The sequence below is a fragment of the Nasonia vitripennis genome, chromosome 3 (genome assembly GCF_009193385.2).
Source record: "Nasonia vitripennis strain AsymCx chromosome 3, Nvit_psr_1.1, whole genome shotgun sequence".
Lineage (NCBI taxonomy): Eukaryota > Metazoa > Arthropoda > Insecta > Hymenoptera > Pteromalidae > Nasonia > Nasonia vitripennis.
The window spans coordinates 10,776,884-10,793,826 of record NC_045759.1 but is presented as its reverse complement, the minus strand read 5'-3'; the positions used below and the strand labels follow the sequence as shown (position 1 = coordinate 10,793,826).

Genomic DNA, 16,943 nt, shown 5'->3' with positions numbered 1-16,943 from the left:
GAGAGAGAGAGAGCAAGAAATTGCGCCAATTAGGATGCCGCTTTGACGCGCGAGATGAGCGAGGGAAAGAAGATTTTCAAAGGCGAGAGGTGCGTTGTAGTAGGCGACAAAAGTTCTCATTAGCCTTAATTACTTGCAGCTATCCGTCTTACGTGCGATTCGTTTGATTTTTGAACAATCATCCCGCGACGGTACAATATTTATTATACGGTAGCAAAGCGGTAGACAGATTGGTATTATATCTCGTTTACCGAATCGCAAATTGACTCGATTACTCACGAGCGCCGCGTTCGCGTATTATGGCGACCTTAGCCTTGACAGTGCCGGGTATTATAATATGCAATTACGACTTCATCACATGATCGGACACGGGGCTGCGCTATATATAGTCGATTCGAAACCAGTTGACAAAGGTTCTCTCCAGTTCAGATTTTTTTCGCCCGGAATCAAGGCGCCGAGCATACGTCGCGGAACGTATACCAATCTCTAAGTAGATCGAGTATGGGACTGGCAAGACGAACGCTTAATACCCACTTCCGCCAGGCATATTTTTTCAGCAGATCCTCGTAGACGAAATGCCTTTCGAAAAAAACCGTCTCATGACCGCGATACCGATCGTTATTCTATGCGTCAATGAAGCACATAAATCGAGTTTAGAGAGATGTCGAGCCATGATACAGCATCCCAGAAAATGACGAATGAATCGATCTTTGTGCGAGCCTTTGTCCCCCTGCACAGCCAGGTATATACCACCACGTGATCGCAGCCGGTGTGTGTACAGGTGGCGGGTACGTAGGGAGGCACGTCTCGCTCGTTAAGGAAATACCGGTCGCCGCCGATTTTTTCCGAGCTCCGACCGACGCGATTGGCCGAGCGGCAAAACCAGCCCTTCTAGAACTTGCCAGAGCGGCCGCTGCTCTTGTTGTTGTTATTGTTGTTATTGCACGTAAGAAGAGACGCGAGCAAAACAAATCGGTAACACTGCTGCAACGTAGCTCGGATTCGTATATAAGGCCGAGCCCGGCCAGGAATCGACAGACTGTTCTCTCAACGAGCACCAGTGACCAAACCCTCATTCAACATGTTCAAGCTGGTGAGTACATTATAGAGTTAGAATTCGATCGTTAATCGAAAAGATTCGTAATCGTCTAACGAATCTACGTCTGCTCATTTCAGTTCTTGTTCGCCGCCATCCTGGCCTTCGCCGCTGCCAACCCCGCCCCAGCCCCAGCCCCGGGACCCGAGCCCAAGCCCGGTGCGATCCTCGCCGCTCCCTACAGCAGCTACATCGCCCCGATCACCACCTACAACTCGGCCTACTACCCATACGCCTACGGAGCTGCCTACAACGCCCTGCCCTACTACAGGAGCTTTTACTACTAGACCTCTCAGCAGCCGTCTCCTAGTAATGCGGGCTGAAGATCGGGGGAGAAGATCTGCGTGGCACTCGTAAGCTGGCCCCGATGCTCCTGGCACATCTTTGGGAGCTACGGTGCCGCCTTAGGAGCCAAGGATCTCATCTTTTTCCGGATGTGTCAAAAGCACACTTTTCCAAGTCACAACTTCACATGCCTTTGGTGTACCTCATTTCGAAATCGATCAGCAATAAATTTGCATTCAGCTAATGTTATGAAACGAATTTTTTCTCTCATTCTCCAAGCCTCATCTTGTTTACCCTACCTATATTGACTGCAGTCTAATATTTTTAATCTATTGGATTCTGTCGAATTTTGGAAGTTTTTATTAATCAACAAAGATCAGTCATCATCTGCAACTGTCATGCAACAAGTTTTTGTCAGATTAATAGTTGTATAGTCACAAATGATTTTAGTTCAAATCAAATGCAGTTTTCAAATATCTATATACATATCATATTTTGCTTATGAATTTTGGTACCAAGTGAAGAGTTACAGCAGCATAAAAGTAAACGTGAATCCAGAAAAAATATTCATTCGCAGACTAGAACGACTTCTTATATGCTTGTTAATTTAAAGCTGGTTTTGAAATTAATAAATGCGAAATAATCATAATTTTTTTATATTGAGAAAGTTGAATTTTTGAAATTCTTCATTATCATCAAGGCAATTGCGCGTAGTATTGCAATTTAGAATAATTTTACAGCTTTTGAATTTCATAGGGTATTAAATAATCATGAGTAATACAGAGAGCGCTCGTTCAAGGAAAGTAGCATCACTTCTGTTCAGGCATCGCTCTAAGATTGCAGAAAATGTTTGCTTGGGATGTATGCAAGTACTTAGTCCAATATAAAATACAAAGAAAAAACAAAAGTAACAAAAATACCCGCATACATTTAAAAAAAATCCAAATCAATAGACGAAGCGCTGTATTTCGACTATTCTTAAAAAATAATAGTCAAACTTTTGGACAGTCCTTGCTTTTTTATATCAAATCTCAACGAAACAAAGCCATTTTGGTATGGCTCTCTTGCTACCGCTTAAAGTCTCCGAGTTTCTGAGTAGAGAAGATAGGTGGCACATAGGCGCTTTCCTATACCCATGATTACTATCTGCGCACAGAGCATATATATAGCGGTTGTCACTCATGCTGTCGCATATTGATGCTACTTGGGTTGTTCATGCTATAACTGTGATTAGTGTAATTTTTAATAAATTTGTTAATAATGCTTAATTTTTGGTCTATAAATAGTGCACCCATCTGAAAATTAAGCACTCTGCAGATAAATTGTCCTTTCCCGCTTGATGCAATCTTCAAAATATTCTTTTACACCGTTTTTTCGAGGGATGATAGGGAACGGGGTATAAATCGCACTGACAAAAGACCAAATTTTCCATAACATTAGCTGAATGCAATTTTATTGCTGATCGATTTGAACGAGAGCTGCCGCAGTGAAGCGGCGAGTGTTAATCGGTGTTGAGGCTTGGGTGTGCGTGCGTGTGGCTTTGAAAAGTGTTTTTGACATTCCAAAACGAGATCGGAGCGGCGGTTCTCCGAGCAGCTCCATGTCGCTCCCGAAGATGGTGACAGGAGTGTCAGGAGCAGTCGGTGCCCCGGCGATCCTCTCCCTCGATCTTCAGCTCGCATTACTAGGAGACGGCAGAGTCGTCTAGTAGTAATAGCTCCTGTAGTATGGCAGGGCGCTGTAGCTCGAGTACGAGCTGTAGAGAGACGGGTAGTAGGCGGATCCGTAGTTGATGGGTGCGATGTAGCCGGCGGTGTAGGGCGCAGCCAGGATCGCGCCTGGTTTCGGCTCGGGTGCTGGTGCTGGGGCCGGGGCTGGGTTGGCAGCGGCGAAGGCCAGGATGGCGCAGAAGACGAACTGTGCGAGAGAAACATTGTCGTTGTCATTATGGATACTTTCTATTTTTTCCTCGAAATTATTTATTTAGAACAAATCAGTATCAGAGAGGTTACTCACCAGCTTGAACATCTTGAATGAGGAGGTTGGTCACTGGTGCTCGATGAGAGAACAGTATGTCGATCCCTGGAGAGCCCCGTCCTTTTATACGATTCCGCGAGCGCGGCGAGCCGCTGTTGCGGCTCTTCGTTTTGCTCGCGTTTCCCTTGCGCCGGGATAATACGGACCTGGAGCTACCAGAAAAAACTCAAAGTTTACGCCTTTTTACTCTGCTTTCGTTTTCATGCGCGAGATGCGTGCGCTCCGGCTACGTACGCGCGTATATAAATATAGCCGGGCCGCTTTATAATCAAACAGGACTTGTCGTCTCTCAAGAGCTCTCGAGAGGCGAAAAGTTGTTATGCCGCGCGTATATACTTGTAAATCGAGTTATTATTTTCCAAAGGAACGCTGCGTATCGCGCTCGCTGGAATAGAGAAATTTTCGAACAATGGAAAAATCTCCAGCGAGAAATATCCCGCGCGACGCCTCAAAGGGATGAGAATCTCATTGCAGAACGAGTCTCGCTTCTTTGTTTGCCATATAGCCGCATCCCGTCCGGGTTCGTCGCTCGGCCCTGAGACTCGATCGAGAGCTGGGACGATGTAAACACATGTATCTACATGTGCTAGCGTTATAACGTTCAGGGTCGACTACTGCAGCATCGGCGGCGAAAAAACGTCGCGAGTAGCTGCTCTAGATTCTGAAAAATGCCGAAATTTTTTTTTAATTAGATTTCGATCAAAGTACTATTCACAAGGAGAGCACATGCATAAAATTATCGTCGACGTCGCAGAACAACGTTATTCGATCGCTTTATATTTATAGCTGACACAAAATCTACTGCTATAATATCGGAAACGAGACGAGCTTACACGGTTACGCGTAAAAGGTCGGCAGCACATTATTGGCGCGCCTCGGATCCTCTCGTCTACGCGAAAAAATGGTCCAGATTAATTATGTCAGACGAGACTAACATTATATTTCTCTCTCAGCACTCAGCTCAAATGCGGAACTTCTATTTCCGTCACTGGCACAGCGAAAGAAGATCGGCCGCGCATTAGCCGCTCTTTCGATATCGATCGTCCTCTCTGGGTTCAACAACTCGGCCGACCTCCGACCTCTTGGCCGAAAATATTCGCCGGTATTTTTAACGCGACTTGGATGCAGGCGGCGACTTAACGTATCCAGGCCGATAAGCGAGTGGAGTCTCCTTTTAGCTAAGTGTGCTTTCTTAAAATTTCAGAGCGATTACTAAAAAATCGATACAAGCGACTTGATTTTCACTCGGATTTCATGTTAGTATCGAGATTTGGAAAAAGTTTTGGCCTTTTCTTAACTTTTGTTTACACTTAGCGAACTAAAGCTTGTTTTAGCGACAACCTGATAATGTAACAATTTGATCAAATCAAAACTATCATTTCTCTTAAGAGGCCTGATGACGAGCTACGAGAAAGATGACACATTCTACGAAAAATATGCGTTGATGCTTCGAATATTTGCGGAAGGCGTATTTAGTTTTCTCGTAAAGAAACCTTTTGTAAAAATTGCTCAAACGTGTGTAAAATTTGTCAGCCACGTGTGACTGCCAAAGACGAGGCGATTCGCCATCACAAGAGTATAAATAACAATACGGCGTGTATACTTCTGACACGAGTATCCTGTACATAGTGAAAATGGAAAATTTCATAATTAATTCGCTCTAGCGTACGGTGAGCAGGTATCGCAAAATACACCTTAATTATTCATGTATAACAACGTGGTGTCCAAGGATTCGGTGGTAAGGCCTCCAGAGAACCAAATAGCTCATCGCTTATTATTGCGCAGGAAGAAAAGAAAGCTCAAAGCGGCATACGTTATTTCTAAAGTGTTTTCCTTCGAGGCCGCATATACATAGCAGCGGTATATATAGGACACAGGAGAGTTAAAAATATGGCTTTAATTAAAACGCGCCTCGATCGACACTTTCGATTACCCGGAAGTTTTGCGACCTCTAAAACAACGGAGACGCGCATGACGTTCCGCCGACGAACAAATCTAATTCTGAGAATAATGTTTGCACGATGAACAAATTTTTGCATGTGATCCCGTAGAAATTCACACTGTCTCCGGGATTAATATAGTAATCAGCTGCTTTTGTTGTCGTATTTCGACTGATGCAAACCGTCTGTACTTGAAATTCCCAATTACTATACAGGCTGTATTATACCTTCCAAGAAAGCTCTGGGTATATGAAACTGCGATGCACAAGTCGATATAGAAACGCTCTGTACAGGAATATACTTCGGTTGAAAAAAAAAATGCCGCGGAGAAATTCCAGAAACACATTTCTCATATCGAGAATATGCGCCGCGCGCAAGGCAAACTTCGAATATAATACATACAGGTGTCCTCTGCGAACAAGGTTTTCATTTACCGTCGGCTTTCTTCTCGGCATATACTTGAGAACTATCGAGGTCTTTTCTCCTCTGCTGCACGAGACAGTGCATATAGCGGCACTTCTAATACAAAACATCAAAGAGTCGTCATTGGCTGATACACGCGTAGAAAGATTTTTATGCGCGTGTCGGCCGGATCCGAAGTCTGGAAAACGAATTATGGCCCGGGACCAAATATAACGCGCCAGATTTTACGACACGTAACATGGCTGGCTTCTGGGCCGGCTACGGTGCCGTAAAAAGTAAATTTCGTATTGCGTGTATCAAATCTTATAAACAAACGAAAGCATAGTTTGTCTTCAAAGTTTTTACCTCGTCAAAGTTTTGCAATGCGATTTTCAATTATGTATATTAAGTTAAACTACGAATATTGGGAGTAAGAGAAAATATCGAACACGATACGTATAAGCTCAATGCGAGGGAGCAACCCCTAAAAGTTGAAATCATACTCGGCCGAGTTTTCTCATTATCAAGTATCAAGGATACTCTGCAGCGACTCCGAAGAAAGAACGCTTTTTCCTTATATAAATTAGCAGCGTACAATAAGTACGGGAATTCATACGCGCAATTTTTTTCATATTCAAGCTATGAGGTATACGTATACCGGGTATAAACAAGGACGCGTGCGTAGAGCGATTTTATTATATTCGCGCAGCGATCGAGATACTGGGAACTCTTGCTTCAGACATTTCCGAAAATACTTATTTTATCGTCCGTTACCCTCATCATCAATTTGAACAAAAAATGCTTGTTCTTGTCGCGAATCCATGTATGCACGGCCACACGCATAGAGCCGATCTATAAATACGTATCATTCGGAAAATCAGACATAATGCGCTGACCGGCGCCTATAGTGTCGCTAAATTATTATTAATATGCGCTATTTATAAGCTCGCCGAGTCCTGAATAACCGAGCGAATCTATAAATTTAAACGAAACGCATATTGACCGTCTGTTTGTAATTGTGCCTCGATAGCTGTTATGCACTGCCGAGTTCGCGTGGTTTCGCGCCACGTGAGAGTCGTCGACGACTTTTTTCTACGTCCGTCCGTTTAACAGCCATTATCCAGCGTCACTGATTATTCAGCGGTGAAAATTCCATTGGGTTTAAATTTACCCTCGATTTTGTAAGGAACAAAGCTAGAGTTAATACTTTTGATACATACTGGATCGTATATAGTTGCAAGAATGGTTCGGTTTGTTTTTCTTGAGCGTAATTGACTTGATTTTAAAAATATCGTTATAAACAAGTTCTTTGCGATCATTGGAACGAGTGCAGAATTATTCGGTTTAGCAGAACTTTGTTGGATACCCCATATAACCCGATCGAGAACCTATTTCCGTCGCAGCAGCATTAGTAGCATCCCAAAGAAACGCTTCTCACCCATAGCTAGAGCGGAAGCTCGCGCGGCGATTAGCGCGAGGGGCGAATTCTTCCCCGCAGAACTCGACAGTCGTGCGCTCGGTGCGCAAGCCCACGCTCCCTCTCTCCGGCTCGCGCGAAAGCTCGCGGTTGCCCTGGCGACGGCTTCTGCCACAGCCTCCCTCACGTGGATGCGCGCCGCCGCCGAGGGTATAAAAGCTCCACCGGCCACCCCATCTAGCTCAGTCAGCGCCCGATAACCGAGCCCGAGCTTTGTCCTCTCTCTCTCTCTCTCTCTCTCTTTCTCTCACTCTCTCTCCGTCTCTCTCTCTCTCTCAGTATCTCTGCGACTCGCCAGCCGTCTGCCCGTACCTGTGCTTTGCGGTGTAAACAAACGAGTAACAGTGACGAAAGTTCCGGCACAGAGCTTGCGCAGCCGAGAGAGACGAGATAAAGAGCCAGCAAGCGCGTTGAAAGTGTTGATCATGGAGGAGACGGCGCTGCTGCGGGAGCCGCACCAGCAGGTGGCCCGTAGCCGAAGCAGCCAGCAGGTCGACCTGGTGGACGACGAGTGCAGCACCGACAGCGGCTGCTCGAGCGGCGGAAGCACCGGCAGCGCGGAGGTCCTCTCGCGGCGGGGCAGCGCCGAGCGACACTACCACCACCAGCACAGCAGCGCCGGCGGCGGCGGCAGGTCCAGGGGCCGCTCGAGCAGCGGCCAGGAGCGGCTGAAGCAGCGCAAAGCCGCCGCGGCGGCCGGCGTCCTCTTCAAGCCCAAGTCCTCGCGCTCCTGGAGCCCCGAGGAGCAGCGGACCAAGTTCCGGCCGTGCCACTCGATCCTCAAGTCGCCGAGCCACTCGCAGAGCCCCTCCGACACTCCCAGCAGCGACAGCGACAGCCTCAAGCGCTCCTCGACCGCCAGGAGCTTGCGGAAGGCCTTCCAGAGCTTGAAGATCTCGACGAGCCCCCTGTCCGCCTCGGAGAAGAGCAACAACGAGAAGAACGGCGCGAAGAAGTGCCAGAAGAGAATACTCCGGAGCCCGGTGGCCTACACCTACGTGAAGGGCCTCTCAGGTTTGCCCACTCAGCGGATCCCCAGGAACGCCGTATAGCTGCCTCTGGCCCTGCGCTCCGGCACCGGACAGTAGGCGAATTCAAAAAAGACAAAACAAACAAAATTAAGAACTCTGACAGTGCGCGACGCGCTCGAGAGAAGAACTCACTATACCGACTCGTTCCCTGCGCGCGATGTTTTTCACACGTTTTTACGAGAGGGATACTTGTGGTTTCACGCGGCGGAGGTTACATGTGCAATTAGTACATAGTCGTCGTCCTATACGATAATACTACCTACTACTAATACTACTACTACTGCTACGATTACCCCCGATAGAGCCAACTAGAGCCACATACTCACGCGTAAACCTTATTACTCCGTATATCCTCTCTCTGCTCTCCCTCTCTCACATACATACAGTTAGACACTGTATCGGAGAGGAGCTGTGTACCACTTTGGGATCCTGCACTGCATTAACGTCCAACGTCTATGCATCTTATATTATACATTACTATTATTATATACGAGGAACATTCCTAGACCTACCAATTGTATAAGCACACATACTGTATACTGTAATATATATATACACATATAACGACCTTATCATTTTTGCTACTTTTCTTAATACTTTTCAAGTATCTCGTAATATAATATAATGGAAAATAAAGTTATAAGTATACATAAAAGAAAGGACGAGGATTGTACAAAATAACGTCCCTTTCGCGGCTCATTATTATCCATACGCTCGTACACATTATATATTACATATAGACTTTGAATTTCAATAAGTACATTATACGCATAAACCCTCAAACGCATATATGTACTCCATTATATTCGATCGATCGATCACTTCTATATTATTATTATTATTGTTATATACCTACGATACATAAAACTTATCTAGACATCAGCAGTGAGAGCGAGTATATACCTATATATAAGCAAGGAAAAGTCGCGCTTTCCGGTCGTCTTCCAAAAGAGTCGAGTCGTGTCGCGAGAGAGCCGCTATGCAGGACAGAAAGATGCGCATCGCTCGCGATTTTCTATATTATATTATATAGTGTGTCACACTAAACATCTCGGAGAGAGAGGCGGCACATGCCGTAAAAGCGTGTAGTAGTAACATATCACATTTCGCAGCTGCTGCCGCATACGCATTCACACGAGAGCGAAAAGAGCGAGACTACCGGACGATCGCGTTCTAGTTCGCATGTATAACCGTAGCAGTCAATTACAATGTCATTTAATATATACATTATATTATATGCCGTACGATATAAGACTTTGTTCATACAAGTGCGACAGTCTGACATATAGGCTGAACGCGAGGACACACACTTTTTACCTTATAGAGAGACAAAACTTGCATTGTGTATGGCCGTATATTGTGTTATTATACATATAGTTGATAGAGTGTATTTTTTATCACACACAAGCATTGTATAGCCAAGCATTAGTTTCGTTCTCTACACACTCTTTCTCTCAACCTTTCTCTCTCTCTCTCTCTCTCTCTCTCTCTCTATCAACCTTTCTCTCTCTCTCTCTCTCTCTCTCTCTCTCTCTCTCTCTCTCTCTCTCTCTCTCTCTGAATTCGTTCCGATTGCGCTAACTGCAATACACACAATTATATTGCGATATATCGATCAATGTCTCCTTTACGTAATAAGTATCGTGATTCGTTAAACATTTAAAACAGTATACCATCAGCAGCGTTTCTCAATTTTTCTTCGATGTCACTAAGAAAAATCACTCACTCACTCGCGTGCAGCTGATATATGTATATGATATTATGATACATTGTATAGATGAGCATCGGGTTGTCCACAGGCTGATGATGAGATTCGAATCGAGGGACAAACACTATGTAAGCGCGGCACACGCCTATATATACATGTATACTACTCGTGTGAAATAACAAACAAACAAAAACAAAAAATTGTCAATGATGCCTGCGTCATCCAACTATAGTGCCTTTTGTAGCGTTTCCCCTGTGTTCTGTCCCGATACGTGCAGAATCACACAAACACTAACACACACTAACACACACTAACACACGAGCCAAAAAAAAACACGCCTCGAGACATGACGATTATATTAAGGTGCCATTGAAGCCATGTACGAAGTGAATATTTAACAAAAGTAATAAAGAAAGCAGACCTCAAAAAATTTAAGATATACACACATGTACGCTATAAGACCTTTCGTTAATGTTGGTTTATTTTTTTCTAAATCTCTCTCGATTATGTGGATATATCGTGTACCGATACCGCATTTACAGCGTGTAGCAAGATTTGCAAAGAAAGGAAATTATTATTACAATTATGATTGTGTATAGAGCACATATTATACATATAGAGTAACCGTGTCGAGAAAGCCCAATGTGCAGGCAAAATGCGCAAAAGTGAAGATTGAAAATAACTCAGGTCTGGCCGTTTTGTACATATACTATGTATACGTAAAACTGTTCTACGATTGAAAATAAACGTTTTTCATGTCATAACTTAAATATACATAATCTCGTATTTATTGCATTTCACCCTCCTCCCTCCTCCCGATCTCCTTACAAATATATATTTATTATAACTGTTTTTAATTTGATTTTTGTCGAGTTTTGTATTTTCTACGATCCTAAGAATCGTTTATAAATACACGAGACGTATTTTTGTTGCACAACTGACGTTCGCTTCTCCAACTTATATATGGGACTTTGCACGCACGTCTTTTGTTATTCAATCAAAGGAAACTTTCCCACATACTTTCCTTGGCTTTTCTAAACTGCGTCGAAGCCTACACAGACTTGAAGGAAAAAAATACTCCGCATCCTTGGCTTTTCCCTATACGGTATTAATCAAATTGACGCCTTGACGGGGATGATGCTTCGTACGTATTATGCTGGCGTTTAGTGTCAGCGTAGACAAAACAATTATGCGGCTTGGGGCCGTGTATTGTGCAGCTAATTAAGCTCAATCGGTGATGTAACCGTGTGGCACGACTCGATCTGACCGAACGAATGTTTTAGGATTACATAACTGGATTATCGCAATTTTTCTCTTCGCTTTGTGGTCAGCTCGTTGAGGGAAGATTAGACCGTCAACGATTTTTTCGATTGCGTAAGCTATGTGTGTGTCTGTGTGTGTGTGTGTGTGTGTGTCTTTTGACGCTGTTCGCGAGTTACATGACTATCCTACTGCATCGATTGTTCAGATCTGTATAAGTTTTCAACCGTATCAATCGCCATGCGGTTTACATAAGATCCGAGCGAGCCTGTAGGAATTATTTTGCTTTATCCGCTGAAACGACCTACAGCGCTATAAAATAAGGGTTGATCGACAGACTTTTGCATCGCGTGGTGGCATCACGTAGTCACAGCGTCATGACCCTCCCCATAATTTGAGATCAGGAGCAGTACGCCGCGCGCGTTGTTTCACCGTTGAATAAAGCAATCGCGCGACACACTGCCTCGCTCAAAATGCTAATAATTATTAATTTCCCTCTGTATTCAGAGCTATAAACTTCCGAAGGAGAAATCCTCCGCGACGAATGAGTAACTTATCGCGACTCGAGCGTAGTATATACTGTAAACACAGGCGGTTCGCTCGGGCTTGTTTATATTTCGCGCAGGTACTGCCTGCCTGTCAACAATTCTCAATGTCGACTGCTTACTATACTGCTGCTACCTAGAGACACTCCTTCTTCGTCCTTGAATCTCGCTCTTATAATACAATGCTAGCATGCAATTGTAGCTGCGATCTTGAAAGCTGCGACGTCGAGGCTGAAAAAGCAGGAATCGCAGAGGGGGGGGGGGGAAGAAAAAAAGCCTCCCTTATCAGCACGTGCCATTGTTTGTCCAGGTGGCACACATCTCTCTCTCTCTCTCTCTCTCTCTCTCACTCTCTAGAAGGGCGTATACATCGAGGAAAGTTCGAGGCGTCCTCGTTGCGCGAGAGCGGGAGAGAGAGAGAGAGAGAGAGAGAGACGATCGAGGGGTGGCAGTAGTTCGGGTGCGGCTGACTGAGGCGTGGGGGTAGGTCGTCGAACCTGGCCACCTCTGACCCGATTACAAGCGCCAACCCTGGCTCTCTCTCTCTCGCGCGCGCGAAACTCTACATAACTGCAGTGATGCTGCAGCCGAACGCCCGTTATATGTACTGACTCTTTGGAGTAGCTGTGATATTTACGAGGCCGATATACTCTCTCTGCGTGCAGCCTGCGTAATTAGAGTTGGCCACTGACGCTGAGATGTATGTATGGCTGCATGCGCGGAGAGGATTGATAAATCGTAGTCGGAAGTGGGCTTTTATCGTCGCAATAATGCTACGTATGCGACGAAGCTTTTTGGTCTTGTTATAAACATTGTATACGTACAAATCCACGGAAAACCGGTCACTTTGGAGGGGCTGACCGAACAAAATTGAAATTTGAGAGCACACCTACCAGACCAACTTTTTTGGGTGCCTTAGGCCACCCAGAACACGAAAAACCTTGGGTTACCGCGATTACGAAATACTTATTTTTTTGCCGCGCAGTTTCAATTCTCTTATGGGAATTTAACACGGGGAAATATTAACGAAAAGTAGGCATTGCTCGACCGTATATCACCCAAATTTTAAAAGTAAAAGAGCTTTAATTTTATAGGGCTGGATGGTTGAAATTGACCGCTTGGATCAAAAGTTGTAAGAATTACTAAAAATAGGAAAAATCGCTGATTTTCGTAAAAAATCGAAATTTTCACCATTTTTTGCTATTTTCAAGCCTAGACAACTTTTTACCAAAGCAACCATTTTTAACCCACCAGCCCCTCAAATTAAAGCTTTCTTCGGATACTTTGATCGTATAATACACATTTTTGGATTGCGCTTCCGGACATTGGGTACCTTCAGTTGAGCAATGGCTAGTTCTCGTTAATCTTTCCCATGTTAAATTCCCATGAGAGAATTTAAACTGCCCGGCAAAAAATAGGTATTTTGAAATCACGGGAACCCAAGGTTTTTCGTGTTGTGGGTGGCCTATATAAGCGTCCGGTTTTCTGTGGATTTGCACATGTAGGTACGCACAAATCCGCCATCGAAGATGCGGGGGAAGAGGATCAAAGAGCTGGATCGAGTGATTCCGATCGGCTTTGTCGGTCGGGAAAAAGATGGAAGAGAAATATTAGAGATTTCCGGGCGGGATTATTATTTCCTCGGAGGACAGTCCATCCCTTTCTCTTTCTACGTATATCTAAACACAATATAATAAAAGCTGTTCTCGATTCAACAAAAACTTCTCGAAAGCAACCTCTCACCACACACTACAGACTATACATCCGATCTCAAGCCGTAAATCAAATATTTAACCCACGCGCAGCGCGCGCGCAACCCTGCGACATAAGACGTCTATTTCCATCTTCGCGCATGCAGTAGATACGAGCCGGGTCTGATCGGACACGTGCCCGAGACGACAGTATAGAACCCGGAACTACGCATCCCGAAGCTCGAATGGATTTTTCACCAGACTAGGTAGCTCCTCTAACAAGATAAAAGTCCTCCGCAATTCCATAGCGCTAAAAATAGCCGCAGATGTGTCCGCGTGTGTGCGCCGTACCGAAGAATATAATCACCAGGGCTAATGATTAAAAGCGCGCGGGTGGATTACTTTCGCGCAGGTGGAGCTAGACAGAGAGAGAGAGAGAGAGAGAGCGAAGGATGTACACACATACACACACGCAGATACGCGAGGGGCAAACCTTGACCGTAATGTCGCACCGAAGAGCGGCGGATCCCTTTGATCTTGCGCGGCCGTCTAAAAACTGCATTCGGAGGCATAATTCGAGGGCGACGACAGAGACAAGCGATGAATCCGATGATGCTTTCCGTTCGTTAATTAAGGTCCTTTGCGCGAGGGTTGTCCGCGAGCTTTTGTTTTCAGAGAGGGATGGCTGCGTATCGGCGGTATACTGCACGTGTCCTATTGGCTGAGGGTTGCGCTCGACGCGCATGGGTGCGACGCGTTATATATGCACCGAGGAATTATAGTGAATGCTAGAGATGGTTATCGTTGATTTCTATCACTCGCAAAAGAATTAAAAAATAGAGGAAAGCTCTTTTGATTATTAAAATTTGTCGTACTTTTATTATTTCTTAAAATTGTATATCAATCCAACGCTCGAAAACTATAATGCGTGTAAATCTCCTTATTCGTATAAAAACTGTTGAAATTTATTTATTGAATCTTGAAGTTTATTCAATAATATTACAGAGCAAAATTACTAGGCTATATGAAAGATACAATGTATAAGTGTTTGAATATGAAACAATAATATCGAGGAACTGTAGACTATCTTGTGCTGATGGATCGCTCTTATGAACCCTTAGCCCCTATCATAAAACCCCAGGTCAGTTTATCCTTCTTGAGGGTAGATGACGGTGGTGGGGGCGTATAGTCGATACTGCGTGGATATCGTTGAATTCCAACAAAAACGAATAATCAATTTCAAGCCGAGCAAACACAGAGAGAGAGAGAGAGAGAGAGAGAGAGAGAGAGAGAGATAATCGGCCCAATTCAGCGTAAAGCAAAGAATCAAAAGCGGATCTCTCGTGATCATCGCCATCCTTATCGGCGATCACGCTCCGGTCAATCTCAATAAACGCCCGACCCGGCGCACGTACACGCACCCTTGAGAAGCTTTCCACCACTAACGCACGTGTCTCTATAGTTGGACAAGGCCGCCATACACACACATACCCTCTCTTCTCGCGAATTTTCAACGAGCCACCCCCGATCAGGGCCTAGTGTGCGCTGCACCTCTGTGCGTGTATAGGTGTATACAGGTGTATACAGGTGTATACAGGTGTATACATAAAGAGAGAGAGAGAGAGAGAGAGAGCGACGCGGCTGTGGGCCTATAAATAGAAAACGTGACTCGTATTTAGGGCGGTTTGCGGCTATATTTAGATCAACCCACTTTGGGCGGCTGGCGCGAGTATAGCGCGCGGCGACGTGCAGCAGCAGTTAGCGCCGCGCTGCGCCGTATAGCATATAGCGAGTGTATAGGTAGTGGGGTGGAGGCTGCGCGCGCGAGAATCTCGTTCAAAGTTCACGGCAGACGTTGACGGAGCTGCACAGCTGACCCGGCTAAACGTGCGCCGGTGTGTAAGTATAAGCGAGCGCGACGAAATTCGCCGAAGGATTTTCCTTCATTTCGTCGGCGGCGGCATATGAAAAAGGGAAAAATTCCAAGACAGACCCTTTTAGCTCGACGAAGGCCGTTTGATTTTGAGTTGCCAGCGCTACACTGTTTTCACAATAGAGACGTCGACTCCTCCGCGCTAAAAGTTTACGTCGTCGACGACGGCTCAATGAAAGCAATTAAATCGGCGCTCGCATAATCAGGCGAGCCCTTGAAGAAAAACTCGCCCTCGTCATCTCCGCAAATAGACCCTACTAGCTCTCTTGCGCGGAGCTGGGAAAATAATGATTTCACGACAGCCTTGCAGCAGCACGCATACCCTACGCATGCGAGTAAAATAAAAATCTGAATGGAGTGAGGGCCGGGAGAGAGAGAGAGAGAGAGAGAGAGAGAGGGATCAGTCAGCGCGTGGAATTTCAAATGCGGCGCGAAGGCCGCCAGGGGCTGATGCGCAGAAGGAGGCAAATTAAAAACCGAACAGCAGCAGCAGCAGCAGCAGCATCGCGACTCGTCAAAGCGCGTAAGCAAGTTTACCTGTACACAAAGCCGCGCGCGAAAGGTCGGGGACGCGGCGAAAAACAAGACGCGGCCCAGCAGCGCTGCAGCAGCGAGTTTTCTAGGTCTTTTGTACTCGAGCACTTATAAGCGATGTTCCGGCGCACGCTTCCTGTGGCCATGACGGCCAGAAGCAAAGAGAGTGACCCAGTTGCAGGCTTTTGCACCCGACGCCGCCGGGGATGACGTCACGGCGACGACGCTATACACCCGCCGCTACTGCATCAACCCCATTCACGATCCAACACTGACCCAGATATCGCAGCGTCTGCTTGCGCAGCTGCGCAACCCCCATGAAATATCATCGTTCATTGAGGCTCGCCGCTCCCTCCCCCCTCCCCCCGCCCCCCTCGCTCTCCAGTTCTCATCGAATATATGAACGGGACCGCGCGCCGCGGCTTTTTATTTATAGCGACGGCTACGACTTGTTTTTTCATTGTTTCGTCGCGTTTTATTAAGTGCTCGACGCGCGCGGGCTCTTTTCGGGGGCAGTTTATTGCGCGCGGAGAGCTGATTTATGCGCCGACCCGTCGTTCGCGCAACTGCGTGAAACTCGCTGTATGACGAACCTACTTACGCACTGAAATTTCAGACATCCCGCCAAAGTGTCCTCACCGCATCAGCCAACCCTCGGGGAGCGGAGGAAAATTCAATTTTAAGTCTAACTACGAAATAATCTCGAGCACCTTGGATCCAAAGCCCGGCAAATCCCCCCCGTCTATACTCTCATCTGTCTCCAGCTTCAGCCCCGAAGAAGCTCGAAGCGCGAGGAAAAGCATCGTTAAAAACGACGACGACAAGAGCGAAGACAGGAGAAGCAAGGCAAGGCAAGGTTCAAGGCCCGACATCGGCGAGGGTCGACCGACTCATCCTTCACACGCAGCGAGAGAGGGAGACGCGAGGAGCGCCACAAGGTAAGGTCTCGCAGCTGCGGGCACTTATCGGTTGCCGCAGCAGCCGCTGATTGGGGCCGGCGCAGG

The 16,943-nt window shown here is 46.0% G+C and overlaps 2 protein-coding genes and 1 long non-coding RNA gene across 3 annotated transcripts; 2 read left to right on the top strand and 1 right to left on the bottom strand.

Moving 5' to 3' along the window:
* The first annotated feature begins 628 nt into the window (after window positions 1-628).
* Window positions 629-1,635, top strand: LOC100117122. The gene is made up of 2 exons (XR_001728942.2): window positions 629-1,093; window positions 1,177-1,635. It is a non-coding gene; the product is annotated as an uncharacterized LOC100117122 (long non-coding RNA).
* A 1,170-nt stretch (window positions 1,636-2,805) lies between these two features.
* Window positions 2,806-3,744, bottom strand: LOC100114260 (neuropeptide-like 4). The gene is made up of 2 exons (XM_001601819.5): window positions 3,398-3,744; window positions 2,806-3,298 (listed from the first exon to the last, which is right to left on the bottom strand). Exons 1-2 carry the CDS (start codon window positions 3,407-3,409, stop codon window positions 3,086-3,088), a joined length of 225 nt encoding a protein of 74 aa, XP_001601869.1. The 5' UTR covers window positions 3,410-3,744; the 3' UTR covers window positions 2,806-3,085.
* Window positions 3,745-7,433: 3,689 nt separating this feature from the next.
* Window positions 7,434-10,750, top strand: LOC103317619 (serine-arginine protein 55). The gene has a single exon (XM_031926302.1). It carries the CDS (start codon window positions 7,663-7,665, stop codon window positions 8,287-8,289), a length of 627 nt encoding a protein of 208 aa, XP_031782162.1. The 5' UTR covers window positions 7,434-7,662; the 3' UTR covers window positions 8,290-10,750.
* Window positions 10,751-16,943: the final 6,193 nt, after the last annotated feature.

What these genes read in the sequence shown, in the direction of transcription:
- LOC103317619 (XM_031926302.1), top strand. Translation starts at nt 7,663, where the DNA reads ATGGAGGAGACGGCGCTGCTGCGGGAGCCGCACCAGCAGGTGGCCCGT.